This window comes from Tetrao urogallus, assembly GCF_951394365.1.
Source record: "Tetrao urogallus genome assembly, chromosome: 7".
NCBI classification, from domain to species: Eukaryota; Metazoa; Chordata; class Aves; order Galliformes; family Phasianidae; genus Tetrao; species Tetrao urogallus.
Window position 1 is genome coordinate 5,062,554 of NC_136820.1, and position 19,221 is coordinate 5,081,774.

Consider the following 19,221-nt stretch of genomic DNA (forward strand, 5'->3'; position numbering starts at 1 on the left):
AAAGTGCATGTTTCTTAAAAGCACACTCAGGCATCTTGGTTTTCTGGCACTGCTTCAAGTCCTTGGGCCCTGACTTCCATAGCTGTTGATCAAACGTGATTATCAGTGACCTGGATGAAGGGATAGAGTGCATCCTCAGCAAGTTTTCCTGATGCTATGAAGCTGGGAGGAATGGCTGATGCACCAGATGGCTGTGCTGCCATTCAGAGAGACCTGCTGAAAAGAAACAGGCTGAAGAAGTTGGGCAGAGGGGTTCTACGAGGCCAAGTGTGGAGTCCTACACCAGGGGAAGAATAACTGCATTCATCAGTACAGGTTAGGGGCTGACCTGCAGGAAAGAAGCTTTGAAGGGAAGGATCTAGGTGTCCTGGTGGACAACAGGTTGGCTATGAGCCAGCAGTGTGCCCTGGTGACCAAGAAAGCCAATGGTATCCTGGGGTGCATTAAAAAAAGCGTGGCCAGCAGTTTGAGGCTGGTGGTCCTCCATCTCTGCTCTGCATGGTGGGGCCGTATTTGGAGGATCTGCTGAGAGCTGGAACTGTTCAGCCTGGAGAAATGAAGGCCGAGGGGAGATCTTATCAATGCTTATAAGTATCTAAAGGCAGGGAGACAAGTGAGGCTGGGCTCTTTTCAGTGGTGCCAGTGACAGGACAAGGGGCAACAGGCACGAAGTGGAACAGAGGAACTTCCATATGAATATGAGGAAAACCTTCGCTTTGTGGGTGACAGAGCACTAGAACAAACTGCCTAGAGAATGTTGTTGAGTCTCCTCTTGTGTTCAAAACCTACCTTGGATTGCACTTTCCTGTGCAATCTACTTTTTGGAACTTGCTTTAGCAGGAGATTTGGACTAGGTGATCTCCAGAGATTCCTTTTAACCTCTGTGATTTTGTGATCCTGTGATTTTGAATTCAAGTGGACCTGTCAACGTAATGTGCTTGAGAAATCACAACTTCTGGTCCCTGGTTATGAAACATAGTAAAGAGGCATACTAATGATGCCAAGAATGGCTTAAATGAAGACTTAATGAAAAAAAAGAATGGATGTGGCAAGTTAGGAGTCCATTACAAATGTTACCCAGGTACTGCTTCTGCGATGGTACCGCACTGTGCAGTGGGGAAGACTAGGGTTAGACTTTTAAGACCTTGCAGTAAGGGTCATTAAGAGCTGCAGGAGCTAGTGGTGGGATTCATGTTACTCCTGCTCTATGAAAACAGGGTATATGTGTATCAGAAATAATGTAGGTATGGGTGATTCTGCATTACAGCTGGAAAAAGGAAAGATAACGTCTCCTGGGGCCCCCTTCATCCACATCTTCTATACATATCCCTGCAGAGCCTTTAACTGAAGCTAGTGAGAACATCAGAAACAATACAGCTGCTTTAGCACAACACTGTGCCTAGGCTAAATAGGCTGACTGAGAAAGGTATATTGCTTAGTCAGAACTGCATTACACTCCATCATAGAAATTCTGTGTCTCTTCTCCATAACGTGCTTCCTTCTTTCTTTGTAGGCTGGAATTTTCCCTTTTTGTTTTAGCTGCCTTTTCAGAGAAGACATTGTACGATAATTTTTTTCGGCTAAGAAATAGCATTCTCTGTTATTCTCCATTCCCCTAGGCTGTTGGTTTTGTTTTGTTTTTTGATTGATGCTGTTCTCAGCTGTCTGATTACTGAGTCACATTTTCTTACTGTATCAAGCTGTCCCCCTAAAACAGGCATCATCTTTCAATAGCAGCCTAAGCCCATGAGTATTCAGCTGGCAGCAGCAGTGTACATTTCTCTGTCCTGAGATTCCTTCTTCCAGGAACAGCGGCAGTGAGATGTGGTTAGGACCTATTGTTATACCCAAAGGCTGAAATGCAAATTGCTGCTCTCCTCAACTGCTAAGCGATTCAATCGATTGCTGGATAACTGCAGGGTAACTCAGAATTGTTGACACGAGTGTGGACAAGTTCTGCCTTTAAGAACTGTGACTTCTCTTGACCAGCATAGAACTGCAAGCATCAATAAGACATCTCCCTCTAATTGTAAAAATGCACATAACTAGCAGAGACACTGTGCCCTTAGATAGTCATTGCGTCATGCTATTCATGTACTGCTGGCTTTTGTTGTGAGAACAATAACCACTAAGAGTCAGTTTTGTATAAATAACATGTGACAGTTTGTAGTATTAAAAAAGTATGTGTGTAGTAAACGCTGATCGCATTTCCTCAGTGATACTTCAGCAACTTAATAGTGCTACTAGAGAAGATTTAGAAAAAATATAAATATACCTATTTTATATATTTATACACGTGCCTATGTAAAGTATGGACAGAATTGAGTCCTGCTGAAGTGCCTTGATGGCTTTTAACTTTGAAGAATCACACTTGCCTAACCTGGGACATTCAAACTAAACCTCAGAAATACACAGGTGATATTTTGAAATCTACTTCTGTGATTGGATTAGGGTTTGCTCCCACACAAAACTTAAGGGTGAAAGTTCATTCTGGGTGAATTTGACTGAAAGGAATGCCTCCAGCTAAGCTCTCAGAGCAGATAGCAGAACGATACAGGCTCCTTCAGAGAGCAACTTCCCACGTGTTAAAGTAGATGTCTAAAACCAGTGAGATGAGAGACTTTCTAGTTGTGTTTGTTTCTCTCTGTCAGTAAGAAAGAAACTGGATGATTGGGTCAGAGTAGACACCTCATGCTTGGAAAGCTGGAATGAAGTTGGAAGGCTCCCATCACACATGCCCAGGGATACAAGGGCTCTGCAAGACCCTGGGCTCTGCCTGCTCTGATACTGTGAATAAGACTTGCATTTTTTGTCAATGAAACTGAACAGTCTCCCAAGGCATTGTAACAACCTCAGCTGTCCAGGTGGCACATTATGCTTAAGGGACTAACTCAGAGGTTGGAAGATTTGTCTTTGGTTCCAATCTACAGGTTAACCTTCTCATGTTGACCTAAGGATTGATTGGCATTTGGTTTTCACTTGCTTTGGGAAAGATTTCTGCTAGAACCATGAGGCTTATACTTTTCAGATAAATGTATCCCTATTGGTCCTCAGAAAAATCTGTCCTGTAGGGCAACAAGATTACTTGAGAGCAGCATCCATTAAGTTCTTATCAACTGTTTTTTTCAAGCTTTGATTGATCCTGATATAGCACTTTTGTTTCTCACTCACCTGCAGAGCCTGGAGTTTGCACTGTGTTTGGAGACCCTCACTACAACACTTTTGATGGACGGACATTTAACTTTCAGGGAACATGTCAGTACGTTTTGACGAAAGACTGCTCCTCCTCTGCCTCGCCCTTCCAGGTGCTGGTGAAAAACGATGCCCGTCGGACCCGTTCTTTCTCCTGGACAAAGTCAGTGGACCTTGTGTTGGGCAGAAGCACCATCAGCCTCCAGCAGCACCTCACAGTGAAGTGGAATGGGACCCGTATCTCACTACCCTGCGAGACACCACAATTTCAGATCGATTTGGATGGTTATTTGCTGAAAGTGACAACCAAAGCAGGTAGGGCAACTGTGTGTGTGTCTTCTCCTAGAAAAACTTCTCAAATGCAACAAGAACAGAAATTGGTATAAAACCGTAACAATGGCAATAAATATATTAATTAGAGATCTGAGTATCCCAAGTACTTGACAATTCTTTCAAAACTCTTTCAGCCTACAAGCAGACAGAAATGCAGCTGTGAGTGAAGCCTCTGCAGAACACTTCCTAGACTATATTTCATTCTGCAGTTGACAATTAGCCACCTGCATGGATAATTGGATTCCAATTGGATTTTCACTTCCAGTAACTAGAGTGGTTTGTTCAGTGTAATCATTTAAAGAAGACTTGGGTACTGAACTTGAAGTTTTACTGCTTAATTTTGTGGATGACTCTAAGTTAAGTGGAGCTGTTGAATTGCTCAAGAGCAGAGAGGCCTTGTTGAGATATCTTGAATAGTGTGAGGGCTGGGCAGTCTCCAAGTGCATGAAACTGTACAAGAGTTAGAGCCAAATTCTGCTCCTGGGGTGCGGCAGCCCAGGACAGAAGTACAGATTTGGGGACAAGAGGCAGGAGAGCCCCTCCATAGAGAGGGATCTGGGGGTTCTGGATGACAGCAAGTTGAATCCGAGTCAGCAGTGTGCCTGGCAGCCCAAAGGGCCAACCATACCCGGAATTGGGGCATCAGGGCTGAGCGGTGGTGCATCACACTGGCAGCTGGGCAAAAGAAGGGCTTGTCCTGCTGTGCTGTGTGGCCTCATCCTGAGCATTGCATGTAGTTTGGGCACCGCCGTCTAAGAAGTACATAAAACTGTTAAAGAACATCCAAAGGAGGGCTATGAAGATTGGGAAGGGTCTGGAGGGCAAGGTGTGTGACAGGTGACTGAGGTCCCTTGGTTTGCTCAGCCCAGAGCAGAGGAGCTGAGGGGAGGCCAGATGGCGGCTGCAGCTCCTCACAGGGAGCAGAGGGCAGCGCTGAGCTCTGCTCTGTGTGACAGCGACAGGGCTGAGAGAAAGGCATGGAGCTGTGCCAGGGCAGGATCAGGCTGGAGGTTAGGAACAGGTTTTTCACCATGACCAGCACCAGGCTGCTGGAATTGGATTCAGTGATCCTTGTGGCTCTCCTAACTTGGGATATTTTGTGATTCTGTGTTTCTCTAATACTTACAGCTAAGAGCAGGGATGTAATCAGTCCTTTAACATTCATTTTTTTCTACATATGCAGGAACATACCTTGCAGTTTAAGTGGGAGATACGTGGAAAATCATAGTTACTAATGGCTGGATTTGGTTTAAGTTGTCAAATTATGGAAACATTTCACTGAGGCTACCCACTAAAATAGACATCCTCGTTTGAAAACCAAGGCTTAATTTGCTGTTTAATGCCATTGTTCTGTGCTTGCTTTGTGTTTGGGTAAGAGCCTCTCCAAGTGGAACAAACTTCACAGCCTCAGAAGCAAAAGGAAATGAGAAACTTCGAGAATCTGGCACATTTTTTTGTTGTAGAAAAAGGAGGGAAGATAGCAGATTCTCAAGTCCTTAGAGAGCTAAAGAACACATTTATTGTCAAAATTCTAAACCAGAGGACTTACATTTGTTTTGATAAACTATTTTGAGCTATAGTACGCTCGCATAGATAAATACTGAGTGGAAGCTAAGAATTTCCTCATTAGCATGTGTTAGGTAGCGCTGTAGTCCTGGGAGATTTCATTTAAACAGTGAAGTACTGTTTCAGTGAGAATACTATTTACTGTTAATTCAATTAAATGCCATGTGCAAACAGTGAAACCAGTCTTTCTTATGGAGTGGTATGGTCCCAAGCATGAAGCATAGTCATTCTCATTATCTAGAGTCTTTTTTTTTTCAAGGGGTACACTAGCACCCACTGTTGAACTGAGAATTTAGACACCTGTTCATATATCCCCTCGAAATGTAAGTCTGTATAATGTGGATCCCAGCTCTGGGTTCATTCCTAAAAGTGGCAGTGTAGATTTTTGTGGCTGTCTGTAAAATGCACACAAGTTGACCATTATTCACAACTTCTAATTAAAAGCATCTTGAGGGTTTCTCTTTGCAGCCAGCTGAACACTATGAATACTGGCGATGTGGATTTCATTAACCAACCACAGCCCACGGAAAGGTTTTCAGTTGAAGATGAATGACAGCTAATCCCGCTGCTATTCCATTTGTCTTTGGTGCAAGCCTAATAAATGACTGCACACATCCTTGTCCATGTGTTGGCAGAGGGAGTGCAAACATGGCATATGACAACATACCAAACACTGTGTAATCACTGCAAATTATAGTCTAAATAATTCCTCCCCTTAACAGAGAAGGATTAGGTTTCTCTTACTGAAGGCAGCACGTTAGGCCAAGTCCTCCTTCCCTCAGCACAGAAGACATGGAAAGAGGCAGAGAACAACATGACTCCATTTTGCTGGGAGAGGATAAGCAGCAGAGAGGCTGTAGGGAGAAGAAATGTGCTGAGTGGAGCTGCTTAAAAGGCAAAATTTCTATTCCACAAGAAATTCCAAATGCCAAGGGAAAAAAATCTGATAATTTTCTGGAGCATAGATTTTTTTTAAATGTATGTTTTCTCAACACAGTGGGGGAAAAGAGGCAAAGGAAGGAGATAATAAAAAATAAGCAAAGCTACTGAACTAGAAGAAAAATTGAAATAAAATTGGTCTGGGAAGTGCAGAGTCTGGTGCTTACAGCTCAGTCAGCATTCCCTTGGTTTTTGGTTTTCCCTTTGCAGAGCTGGGAGCTGAGTCCTGGATAAAACAGGGGAGTCCAATGCATCAGGAAGCCTTGTGGTCCCTGGCTACAAGGCAATCTGCATGGCAGGACTGCCCTGGAGTTACATATCCTGAGAGTCCGGGCTTCCAGACAGCCCACCAGGCGAGCTGGCATGAAACCAGCTTGGAGCCATGCCTGGGTTCTGTTGGAAGTTCATTGAATCTGATATGCCTCCCTGATGCATTTCATTTCTGATGAATTGGCATTTTCCCGTGAAAACCTGTTTTGTTGCTGAATTCCTCACCAGCTGTAACCCTGGGTTCCACAGCAGCAATTCTGGCACCCTGAACTTGCAGGTACTCCCAGTACTGTCTGGCATGGTGTTGAGTCCTTGTCTACAATGTGCATATTAATGTATTGAGAAGACAAGAGAGCTGGTGGTCACAGAGTTGATGCTAATTCATCTGTCCCTCCAGTGCAGGAGGGTTTTTTGTTGTTGTTTTTCTTCTGGGCAGATCTTTTTCACATATCTGGTTTGCTGAGATTTTCTGTTGGCCCTAGATCTTTAGGGAAGAATGATCTGCCAGTTCTTGAGGATGCCTTTACCATGAAAAATCATGCAGAACAATTGATGGGAGTTCCCAGCATGTGAAACTCAGTGTGTGATGTGCATAAATCCAGAAGAATTTCTTTTAAATGCAGTAGAGCACATAGTATGCCAAGTTAAGAAATCAAGTAACAAGTTGGTTAAGTGTCCTTCAAAGAAAGAGGAAAATTGGAATACACTAAAAAGTAACTCTGAGAACGTTCCTTTTCTGCACATCTCCAGATGGGACAGATGCTGCATCCTTTGGCTTCCAGTCTCACCACTTGGATTCTGATTCTTGTCCAAGCGAATGGGAAACTCATCCATTGGGAGGGAAAGAGAGGGGGTTGTAGGCACCAGGAAGCTCTTCCAAACAATTTCTGTCTGCCAAGGAGACCATTTTAAATGTTGCTCCATAGCATAATCCCGTCTGTCACAGCTCTAGTTGGTTTACAGAAACCAACTGAATTTTCTGTGTGTGAACAAACAAAAAGGCACACACTGCATCGTGCAACCAGGCACTGACAGAATTATCATACATGTTAGATTAAATACCCTTCTTCATTACCCCAAAATAGAAGAAGCTCCACTATAGACAGAAACCTCTAGGCTGTTCATGAAAGCTAGAAATCTTGTTAGTATAGCTAAAGACAACCTGGCATAATGAATTTACTTGCAATGCTTGCATCTTAGCAATTACAGCAAATAGAATTACGTTATATCTAAGTAGAAAAAGTATGTCCACTGCTGGTAGTTAAACTGTAACTCTCTTGAATCAAATCCCATAATCAAAGCAGGGACCTCTAGATTTAAAAGTGTGCGTTTTTATGTGCTGAGGTTAAAAATCAGAATTTTATGTTATTCATGTCTGCATATCTAGAGTTCACAGGACAGTGCATGACTAGATGCCAGTGTCTCACCAAGGACACAGAAATATTCAAGATTATATTAGAGTTAGCCTTTTGTAATAAATACAGGTGATTTCACTGAAAGTCAGTAATTCATAACTTGAGAAAAACAAACATTATAAAAGGAAAATTAGAATTAAATCATTTACCTGACTCTGCTGTAAAGTCAGCAGCTTCTGAGGGAGCTCATTTGGGGAACAAGTTGAAAACTACCTTAAAAATGGAGCTGTTTTCTGAAAAGAGCTGTCTGAAGACTTGGATCTGGATACTTCAAACTTTCAGAAAGTTTACATGATTCTCAAGTCTGAAATAATCTTGGTTTATACGTTAATGGCGAGTTTTTTCTAAATGCCAGCACAGCAGTATTAATCTGGTGTCTGCAAATCAAGCTGTGTTTTGTTTTGTTCAACATTGTCAGAAGCAAAGACAGCTGGAATTTGAATTTGTCCAGCAATGATAATGTATGAAGCAGCTTGAAAAGGCAGCTTTCCTTCTTGCCACTGTGCTGGCCTCATTAACCAAAGTATTCTTGCACAATTTCTCAGCTGGTTTGGTGAAAAATGCCTCTGGAGGAGAAAGTGGTCCTATGCATTCTGGGATGATGAAAGAATTTGAAGCTGCTTTCAAGCAACATCATAGAATGTATTAGTAGTATCATTGCATATCTATAACAATAAGAAAGCATGATGAAATAGTCCGTGGAGACTGACTGATGCAGAATTATCTGCAAACCTTGCTGGGTAAATCTTCTCCCAAACACTAGGGGTAGTGTAAATCACATAGGGACAGGATAGTCCATACTGATGGCAAAGCACCCCTTCTGCAGCCACTGACGGGCTCTGGCAGTTGATGCATGGAGTAGATGATGTTAGTGATCCTTTCTAATCTTAATGATTCTGTGATCACTGCCCATTAGGCCTCCCCCTAATCCTCTGTGGCACAGGTGGGAATTGGCATAGGAGAGGATGGGATGTGTTGCTAAACAAAGGGCTCCAGCTTTGAACTGAATCGCTGGTATGTTAATTACTTACATGAGCACAGAGAAGGATTTGGATTGCACAGTGACAAGTGCTGATTTACAAGAGGAAAGGGTGGTGCTAAGCCAGCCCACAGAGCAAATGTAGAAATCTGGAGCAAATCCCTGGTCCTGCACCACAAAGCGGTGCTGTTTGGTATTCTTGGCCAGACACAGAGGAGAGAGAAATCTGGATTATCCTGTTTAAAAGCAGGTTCCTTTGTTTATCCTTAAATAACTGCCACACATGGGTACTTTATGGGAATAAATTAACATCAGCAAAGTGGTTTGTGGTCTTCAGATGGAGGGCACTTCAGAGATGCAAAGTGTTAGCATTCATCAGACATTGGAAGGGCCATTTTGGGATGAAAGTTAAGTGATACTTGGTGTTGTTTTTATCACATACAATACTAAAATTGCGTTCCTTTATGGGATACGTATGCATTGCTCCAAGGATAGAATTCACTTCATATAAGAGGATAGAATTCACTTCATTGTAACTCAGGTTAAAATTATAATTTTAGGTTCCACCTGCTTTCTGGACCGTATAATGTTACTGGAAACAGAAGGGCATTCAGGAGGTATTTTATTCCCATTGTATTAGACATCCATGCTGTGATCCCTGAACTACCTGTTTCTCTCCATTAAAGAGACATAAAGCTAGACATTCAGTTTTTACATGGGTATAGACATAAAACAGATTTCACACGTAGAAAGCAATTTTAATTTTGATGCATTGGAAGTATGAAACCTTACTGTAAAATAGATTGTACCACGACATTCATATCCTGGCCTCTAGATGGATGTTCTGTGTCTACTGCCATTCCATAATGCTGCTGACTTGTCAAGTCACCTTCAAAAGATTGGTAAAGAACACCTTTTGAATGAACCATCTGAATCCATATCAGAATGCTTTCTTGCAGCAGTTTTACTCATCTGGCATCTTTTTGCTTTCATTTTTGATCTCTTTTTATTCACACAAAGTACTGATTTTGGACTTATTGTCTTTACCCAAATAATTATCAGCTCCTTAGATAAGAAAAGAATGTTTTCTAGGAAGTATTCACTGTCAGATTCCCATAGGGCACGGTCACCTTTTTACACCCATGACCTGTGCAGCGGGTGACAGTGGCTGAAATTGTGGCCCTACTGAAATTTGCCCTAGAAAATTCAATTTGCTGACTTATACAACAGCCATCATTCAGTGTTGAGAGCAGTTCTGCTTTGGATCCAGATTTTTTTAGGATGACCCCATCCTATAGCAAGGAGGAAGAAAAGTAAACACAGAGAGGGACAAGTATATTGTAATCAACAGTGATTTAAGAAACACTGCACTTGCCAGAGGTGCCTACTGAGAGGTAAATAGAAATCTAACAGTATATCAGGAGGAAACCAATAGCTTTGTTTAGGTTCCTCTGAACACTGTTTCACATATATAAGGTACAGTTTATTAGCCTCAATTTCTTCTTTTTCGAAACTCTGTGTTTTTATCTCATCTCTTTCTTTTGTTAGGCCTGGAAATCTCATGGGACGGAGACAGTTTTGTGGAAGTCATGGCTGCACCACATCTGAAGGGCAAACTCTGTGGCCTGTGTGGTAACTACAATGGGCACAAGCGAGATGACCTGATTGGGGGGGATGGGAATTTTAAGTTTGACGTGGACGACTTTGCTGAATCCTGGCGTGTGGAGTCTAATGAGTTCTGCAGTCGCCCGCAGAGGAAACCTGTGCCTGAGCTCTGCCATGGGACTGTCAGGGTGAAACTCCGGGCTCACCGGGAATGTCAGAAGCTCAAAGCCTGGGATTTTCAGAGCTGTCATTCAACGGTGGATTACACAACTTTTTACCGGTAAGTGTGGCTTGCTGAGGAGGAGGAAAAAATTATTGTGTGAGGAAAAAAAAAACACACAGAATTTACCCAATTCAGTAATTTCAGTGCGTGTTTTGAGCTGTTTTTGAGCAGAACTAGTGAACAGGCTTACAGTTACACTTGCAGGTACATTATGGAACACTTTTCTGACACAGGGATCAAAGAATGACAGTCATAAGCTAATAAGGACCTGAGCAGCTAACAGGGAGAAAGGCAGACTTATGACCACGTAGAGAAGGAAAAGTGCTTTTGGAGACTGAGAGAAGGGGGAAAGTAACAAAAGACTTCAAAACGTTTTGGTAAGCACCTTCTAATTTCAAAGTCAGCTGTAAAGCTTAGGCTGACTTTAATTGCTATTGCTTGTGGTCCAGAGAATTCTTTCCGAAAAGGTTTTGAAATTGACTTAATTAAAGCAGAGACATCAAGCACTACTTCTTCCTCTCGGATGGTGTAGTTTGTGGGTGTGAAAATTTGAAAGGACAGAGTTAACAAAATGTTTACTCCATGCCCATCTTGCCCTAGGAGCAAACAAAGACAGAAGAGGATCTAGAAGTCTTGTCTGAGGGAACTATTAAAGAGTTTTTATTTTTAAAATGTTTCCAGTCTAAACCACAGATACATCATTTCTGTTCTTTAACTGGCATGAGTTTATTTGCCCCTCACTCAGTAAATAAAATTGGCTTTTCATTTGATTGCCTGACATAAAAGATAAAAGCAAGCCGAGTCACAGTTGTGTGATGACGGATGGAGCTGCCTGCTCTCTGAGCTCCCAGCTTTCCCCACTCACACACATCTGCTCAACTATTGAGCTTATTAGGAAAAGCTTTCTAAAATGATTCCATTTCCCTCGTGAATTGCCTTTCCTCTTCTTTTATAACGAGGCAGAAAGACTTTTATCTACCCTAGCAGAAGTACTAGTACTGAGTACTAGGAAATGCTAAAAGAAACCACACAGCTTGTCTCTGTGTTTCTGCGTTTAGCTTCCTATAGAGTATCCCAGCTCAGCAGCCCAGCAAAAAGTAAAAATTATACCTTGGGTAGGCTGTAATGCTTTGTCTTTTCCAATGGCTGGGGACACAGCAGAGACCGCTAGAGCTGCTAACACATGCACACAGAGTCTGTTGGATGCATTTCAGCAGCATTCCCATCTCACTTCCATCGTTCTCTGAAGGTAAGTGATGACAATACAAATGGAAAACAGGCATACGGAGATTTGTTTCATTTTGCAGTTGATTTTTTTTTTGTCCCTTTTTAAAAGTAGTTTGTGATTGATTTACTGCAATACACTTCCCTGACACTACAGTGGAAAATGATTTACATTTTGGCTAGAGCAGACAGAAAAAAAAATCTTGCACATGAGAATTACCATTAAGTATTTCTGTTCCTTTACAATGTTGTCTCCTCTCCTGGAAGGACACTGACATCAAGCAAGTATTTAATTAGATTACGTCCTTTTGGAGAAAAGTTTATTTTTCTCTTAGGAGAATTTACATTGAAAGGACCATCATATCCTGTCAGAAGTGGCTGTTTTGCCACATTTGCTTCTATTTAAATATCACCAGTTGTTAGAATATTCAGATCAAAATATGGGAGTCACAGATAAAATATAAATGAGAAATAAATGCAGAGATTTAGTAGGATGTTGCTGCTTGTAAAAAACTGACAAAGTTGTAACAAATAATTTATTCAACAATCACGGCCATTTTTCTTACTAGGAAATTATTCCAAGCAGGTTAACACACATTTGAGAAAGCTCTGGGAAGCTTTTTATTAGAAATATTTACACATATAATTACATATGCGTGTGTTTACATATAAAATATGAGAACTTCTAGGAGCTGCGTGTTTCCTGAATGTTTTTCAGAGAAACCACTATTGGTTTAACTAAATTTTTCCAGTTTTTTTTTATTACAAGCAAGCTTCAGGTAACAAAAGGCAGTGAAGAAAATACAATGTTGGGGGCTGGTTTTTTCAGCTTTCTGCTTTTCTCCTCTCTGATTTGGATAAATTCTCAGTTTTTACTTTCCAACATATTATGGATTTTTTTCCATTTAAAATCCCTCATTCTCAAAGGATTACTTTTTCTTGGTTATTCTTGCCTATATTATCAACGTCGTCTCATTTTCACTATGCTGCTCTTGTAGTGACCTACTGCTAATAAGAATTCTCAGAAATAGAAATAAACTCAGCAGGAACCTTACAAACTAGGGTGTGTTTTCTGCAAATACCAAAAAAGGCAGCGAACAACGCATTGCAAACATTTGTCTGACACTGTGTTACTGGTGAGATTTTTGTGAAGGCATCTCAAATTCATTGGAAGTCGCATTCTTTTTACGGCTGTAGTTCCTCCTTTTGTTAGCCATCCAAAAAACATATACAGCAAGATTGCCTCGATTGTTAGGTGAAAAGGATACGGTTAATGTTTGAAAGTGTAAAGATCTTCTTGCGTGGTTGTTGGGGTGTATGGGAACTGTTGAGTCCCATCCTGAACCACTGATTGCTCACCTGAGGCGAGCACTGAGGCAGCCATGGGAGCACAGGTGAAGGCGATTCAGCTGTGTGACCAAAGGGTGGAGCCTGGCTGCACCTCCTAGCCCCCATTTAAGAGCTGACTGCCACTGGGGGAGGGTCTCTTGCTTGAGATCCTTCCTCTGTGGAGTCTTTTCTGTGAACCTACATCTTTGGATACAGGTGAGCATTCCTTCCTCGTTTGTTTTTTTCCCTGTTTTCACCACAATAATCTTTCCAGCCATAGCACCAACTGTAACAGGGGTGAAGAACAGCTAAGCGCTGAGTTTGACCTTGATAGATCTTTGATGCCTTATGAGAAATGATGGTTCTGCACCTTACCCTTCACCTTTTTTTGATGTGGTAGCTTTGGTGACTTGCATCTCTGCAAAGCGCCTGGAAAAATAAAGCATAAAAGAAAGAATTTTGAAATAGTCCAGACTTCCAGCTAACAATTCTGGCACTTAATTTTATACCACTCTTTTAATTCTTTGTATTGTGACTAGACATGTTTTATGGGCTTCTAATTTTGTTTTGTTTAGTTTGAGATTGGTATTTTTTGTTTGTTTTTAATGCCTTGCTAGCTGTTCAGTATTCTTGAGCAATGCTCTAAAGTAAGTCTTAGGATTGAACTTCATGAAGGCAAGTTTAAGTAGGGAGACAATTTTAAAGATTTTGGTAAAGGAGATTTTAGTAAATTCCATGTGAAGAAGAGATTAAGAAGTGATAGTCGTCACCACTACCTCTGCTCTGTATTTATAAATCTGGAAAAGAATCCTGGATTATGCTTTGCCAGAGCATAACCAGTTTTTTTTAGAGGGGAATATTCTGGTCATGCACGCAATAAAGCTTGCTCTCAGACTTCTGAAGCTGCCCTTTAATGTAAGCAGCAGTAATAATAAGTGATATCATCTTGTTATGCTGCTGTTAACACAAAGAACTCATTACGTTATCAAGAATCATCTTGGTACTCTTTCTTTAAGCTCTTGAATAAGGATTTAAGGGTTTGGGGATTTGAGGAAGGGATCTTCCAGTGCTCAGTGAGCCCTTCCCCACGTGCGTAATCGAGCTGCACAGGAGCAGGGACATGGAGTTGACTTCAGCCCCAGTGAGCCTGGGGAGCTATGTAGTGTTGGGGTCAGCTTCATGATATAGCCTGTGCCTCCTTTGCTCAACTGTGGCCGGTGCCTCTTGGAAGCCTCTCTGGGAGATACAGGAGCAGGCAGCACCCAGCAGGATGTGCAGATACAGGAGTGATGGAGGCACAGCAGCACTGCTCTGCATGGGAGCTGGTTGGGCTGCAGGGAACAGCTTGAAGCGAGACACAGGGCTTAATACCCCTAGTAATATCTGCGCTTGTAAGCAGGATTTTTAATGATTTGGTGTCACTGATAGAATTGGAATGTGGCATCAAGATGATATCAGTGTATCACCCATCTGTAAGGCATGTATATGGCAGCTGAGCTCAGCAGTGACTGGTCAGGCATTGCTCAGGGCTCCAACTACTGACATAGATTTAGGAAAATATTTAATGTCTTGCTTTTGCCATGTAGTAGATTTCTCTATTTGAGATTGGAAAAACTGTGCTTGAGACCAGTCTTTTTCTTATTATTTTTACTGTTAATTTTTTGTTATTTATGGTATTACATTTTTTTAACTGTCAGTAGCATACAAAAAACTTAGTTATTCTTTTTCTCTTTTTTAATTGTTGTAAGAGGTTTTTTTTTTTTTTTTGTCTTAAACTCCTAAATTTAATCATATTCCACGTCTTATGATAAACGCTAATTAATAACAGCTTAATGATACAACAAGAGGAAATGGTTTCAAACTACAAGAGGGTAGATTTAGGTTGGATACAAGGGAAAAGTTTTTTACCATAAGGGCAGTGAAGCACCGGACAGGATGACCAGAGAGGTGTTGGATGTGCCATCCCTGGAGACATTCAAGGTTAGAGTGGACAGGGCTCTGAGCAACCTGATGGAGCTGTGGATGTCCCTGTTCATTGCAGGGAAGTTGGACTAGAGGGCCTTTAAGAGACCCTTCCAACCCAAACAATTCTGTGATTCTGTAATTCATTCACTTGAATCGCTCAAAGGCATTTGGGAATTGCAAATCTATTCTGCAATGCTTGTCTTAAATATTCCTTGAGAGTGCTGATTTTATTCCAGTATAAAGAATTAGTGAGTTTATTGTTCAGTTACCTTGTGTAGTGAAGCTTTCAGATGCTTAATTTTCCTGAAACTTTCCACTTAACTAGAGAAAATGTTATTGTTTAGCATCAGTGCATAAATTGCAATGTTGTGTAGTCCATCAGCTCCCTCTTATTAGGTTTGACAGATATGCCATGAATGGCTGCAGAGAACATGTGAGCTGCAGGACTGCTAAGTTAATTACGAGCTCTATTTAAAAGATAGAGAACAAGGATTTGAAGCAAGTTTTTAGGGCTTTTTCTCCCATTAACAATGATGTCCTACAGCTGTAAAATTCATGTGGTTATGCCTCTGTGTTCGCTCAGCAGGGTAGTGCAAAAGAAATGTCGGCTGAAGAATGACTTCAGAAAGGCCCTCTTCGTGTTCAAGGAGTGGTTGGAATTAGGATCTCTGTAGCCTTCTGTTTTCTGCCAAGGGTGCATATTGCAAAATCCTCCCTGCGAGGTTTTCTGCTCCTGGCTGTTGATGTGGGCACGGCAGATTCCTGTGCTGCTCCAGCTAAGGTCAGGCAGTTGTGGGGCTCTTGTGGTGCACTCAAAGGGTGGCTGTAGCTCTGAATGCTGTCTGGGGCAGCTCCTGCCCCTACCCCAGCCTCAACAGCTGTGTCTCCTGATGGCACAGCTGGCCTGTGCCCACTTCAACTCAGGGCTAGTAGTATTAGCTTGAAAAATGTAACAGTAGTCTGAAGCTGTGGATGGTGCCCATGTGGAAACCTCTTGCTCCTGCTTGCCATCATGATGAAGTAACAATGCTCCTGCCTGACCTCCTTTCTGAATCTGACCCTAATCCTGGGTACTAACAGCAGTGTAACCACAGAAGAGAGGAGCTCAGGTTGAAACAATTTACTCAGCTTCTTGGGCAAATTCATGCTGAGCAGCTGTGTGGCCCAGGGAGCTTCTGGTTTAGAAGGAATTTAAAAATATTTGACATTATAATCATATTTTTTTTGAAGGAAATCTTCACCCGGACTTGAGTTTTCCATGAGCTAGATGGGCTCCCCTTCTCATTCTGCTCTGTTCAGTGTCAGTGAGGCTTTTATCTATGTGTAGTGATCCCAAGTTTTAGCTGCTTGTATTATTAAATGCTTAATAATTCAAGCTTTCTGTTCAGAAATACTCTGCTTTATGTCATTCTACTTACACAAGGTGATTTTTTTGCATTCTATACTGGACAACTGTGCAAAAAAGAAAAAAGCCTGAATGTGTAGGCAACAAGAGAGCTGCTGTTGCCAAGCCTTACAAAAGTACAGGTGCTTGGGAAAGCATTATCTATCTGGCTGGGCTGCCTTGACTTTGTGCCCTTATAGGAATTGACATTACTCCCAAAACTACGTCTGAATGTCTGCCACTGAGTCACACTTGTGAATCTTGTGGAATGTCACGATGAACTCACTGACACAGGTAAGAGGCACCAGGACTGAGTGCTGGTAGCTGACAGCACCAACAGATAGGAGAAAAGAAACTTTGTGGTGTCTGAACTTTGCAATTCCTAGCAACAAGGATCAAACTTTACTACCTGTATTCTGATAAGAGCATTGTAGAAATGCCACCTTATGTATACAAATAAATCTATAGATCACCACTGTTCTAAGCCTCTTCATGCAGTATTTTTTTCATCTGAATTAGCCAAGAGTTAGTGCAGGCTGCCAGTAAAGTACTGCTTAGTTTTAAGGATCAAAAGCTTGGATTTGGACAAATGGGTTGAATGGCCAGGAAAGATAAATCTGAACCCAAGCTGAGCTCAGTTATCTGTGGATCGTGATTCCTCTTCATCTTTCTCCCATACCCCTGCCCCTGGTGAGGTATTTTTCACATAACCAAGTCTCATCCACTTGTGTCTGTTTAGAAAAAATACCTCAGGAATTTTGGGCTAGAAAACATTCTTCTCTTTGTATCAGTAGTTATTACAGCTGTGAAATACTGAAGCAGTGCCAGAGGATTCACAGATGTCTCCTTTCCTGTTGAGGTATTGGGAATGGGCAGGGGAGAGGATGAGGGTGGAGAGGGCTCCAAAATCTGACAAGACTGTGGTGTTGGACAGACACCATTCACCTGGGACCATCCATGGCTTACTTCCAGCCAGAAAAAAAAAAATGCATGCTTCCCCGGTGACCCACTTTGAGCTTCCCTACGTGGAAAGTTAATGATTTTATTTTATTTTTTAACAAGGAAATATTTTTATAGGAAGACCGGATGAAGTAACATACTATTCTGTGATTAAAACTTAGAGAATTTTCCTTTGCTTCAAAGGATGGCATGTCTGGAATGTGGCTGTTTCTCTTACCTAATTATGTGATCACAACCCTACCTGATGCTGTCTCTTTACTGAATGAGATGTTATTTTCTACTGCTTGCAAGTGTAATATGAGGCTTTTCTTCTGCTCTTTGCCAGGAAAGAGCTCAATTTGTGATTATCATGCATGCAGAGGCTTATTACAAAAACCTGCTTCTGCCTAGTAAAACTTCATTTGTCTTTGGTTTATTACCTGTCTCAGTGAAATTCAAGTCAGGTGTTTCATAACAAAATATTGTCTTCTACTTTGCTCTCTGTCTGACAGATGTGAGACTCTCTGTGAAAATGTAAGGTCAATTTGACTATGACAGAAGTGATTGTAAAGTATGGTAGGGAAGGCAGGAAAGGGGTAGAGATCTAACAGAACAAGTAGAGTGCCATAAATGCACTTCTCATTTGCCAATATGGAAAGCATTTGCAGAAATTGTTCTTTCTGGGTTGCTTTTAAAAGAAGTCTGCCTCTTTTTTTTTTTTTTTTTTTTTTTTTAAATTTATTTTGATTTAATTTGTTTGCTTCGTTGACTTTGGTCCACAGTGCCGTGGTGTTGTGAGATAAAATCCTGGTTCATTGAAGACCACGGGAACTTTGCTATATCTGAAGAAAGTGATTTCATCATTGTGGCTGTCCCATGCAGGGTTAGTACACAGATCTGTGCATTCACAGCCCTGGACTAGTCTTTCTGCCACTTTATATCCCACAGATTAAACTGGTTCAGAGATGGAGGATTCTTTCATTACTGGAGTAGACAACAAGTGAAATGCATCCAGACTAGGGTTCCCAGATTCTGTCTGCCTGCTGCTTGTGAAATCTAAGAGGTGGCTTTGCGAAGCAGTCAGTGTAATTTGGCTGGCTGCGTGCAACTCAGAGGTCGCTCCTGTTTTTCACTGATTTGAGGTCACTCATATTTCTTCTCAGCTCCGAGGTGTTCATAGAAGTACTCTGCAACTCCTGGTACAGCCATCCCTCATGTTTTTCTGACCTTATCTGATAGGCTTTTAACAACATCCCAGGCATCGCTTTCATAATACAGAGTTGCCCGTCCTCAAGCTCCTTATTAAAACTGCATTCTTAAAGTGCCACTTCATGCCACTCATGAGCATGTACTACAACTGTTACTTTTTGGCAAAACAAAAGCACGTCCCTGCTGTGTAAATATTTTTTTGAAAGGGCCCTTTTACTTTTTGGAAAACATCCCTGATGTCTCAGTAATGTAATACAATGCATAATTTTTAAAAGAAGAGTAGAGCAGGTGTGGGGAGGAACTACTAGGAAAGCAGAGTGGTATCCTCCCTTGTGGAACTGTTTTAAAAGGCTCCACCTGTCAGCTAGTGCAACTTGATCCACTCCCCAAGTAAAAATACTTGCTACTCTGAAGTATTCTTCTTAATGGCAAAAGTAAATCCTGCTTTTGGAGGGATGCTATTCAGAAAAGCTGTCAGCATCATTAGAGTGTATTTTGTGCCTCTCTCAGATACTGTAGAATTTCAACTATGGCTGCTGCAGAGTCCAAGACTCTGTTCGATCTCACTCTAATTAACTTCCAGGACATGCTCAGAGCAAGGCTTTCCTTGCTAGATGTGTTTTTATTTAATTTTAGCTTTTTATGTTTT

General features: G+C 41.6%; 1 protein-coding gene across 1 annotated transcript in view; it reads left to right on the top strand.

Annotated features, from left to right (window-relative positions):
• The window catches only part of BMPER (BMP binding endothelial regulator), a gene marked incomplete at both ends in the record, with an annotated part of 142,987 nt that overhangs the window by 91,432 nt on the left and 32,334 nt on the right, over positions 1–19,221 (top strand). The window contains 2 exons of the mRNA XM_079538534.1: positions 3,178–3,507; positions 10,243–10,579. Coding sequence (XP_079394660.1) covers positions 3,178–3,507; positions 10,243–10,579 — 667 coding nt within the window. The remainder of the gene's footprint in view (positions 1–3,177; positions 3,508–10,242; positions 10,580–19,221) is intronic.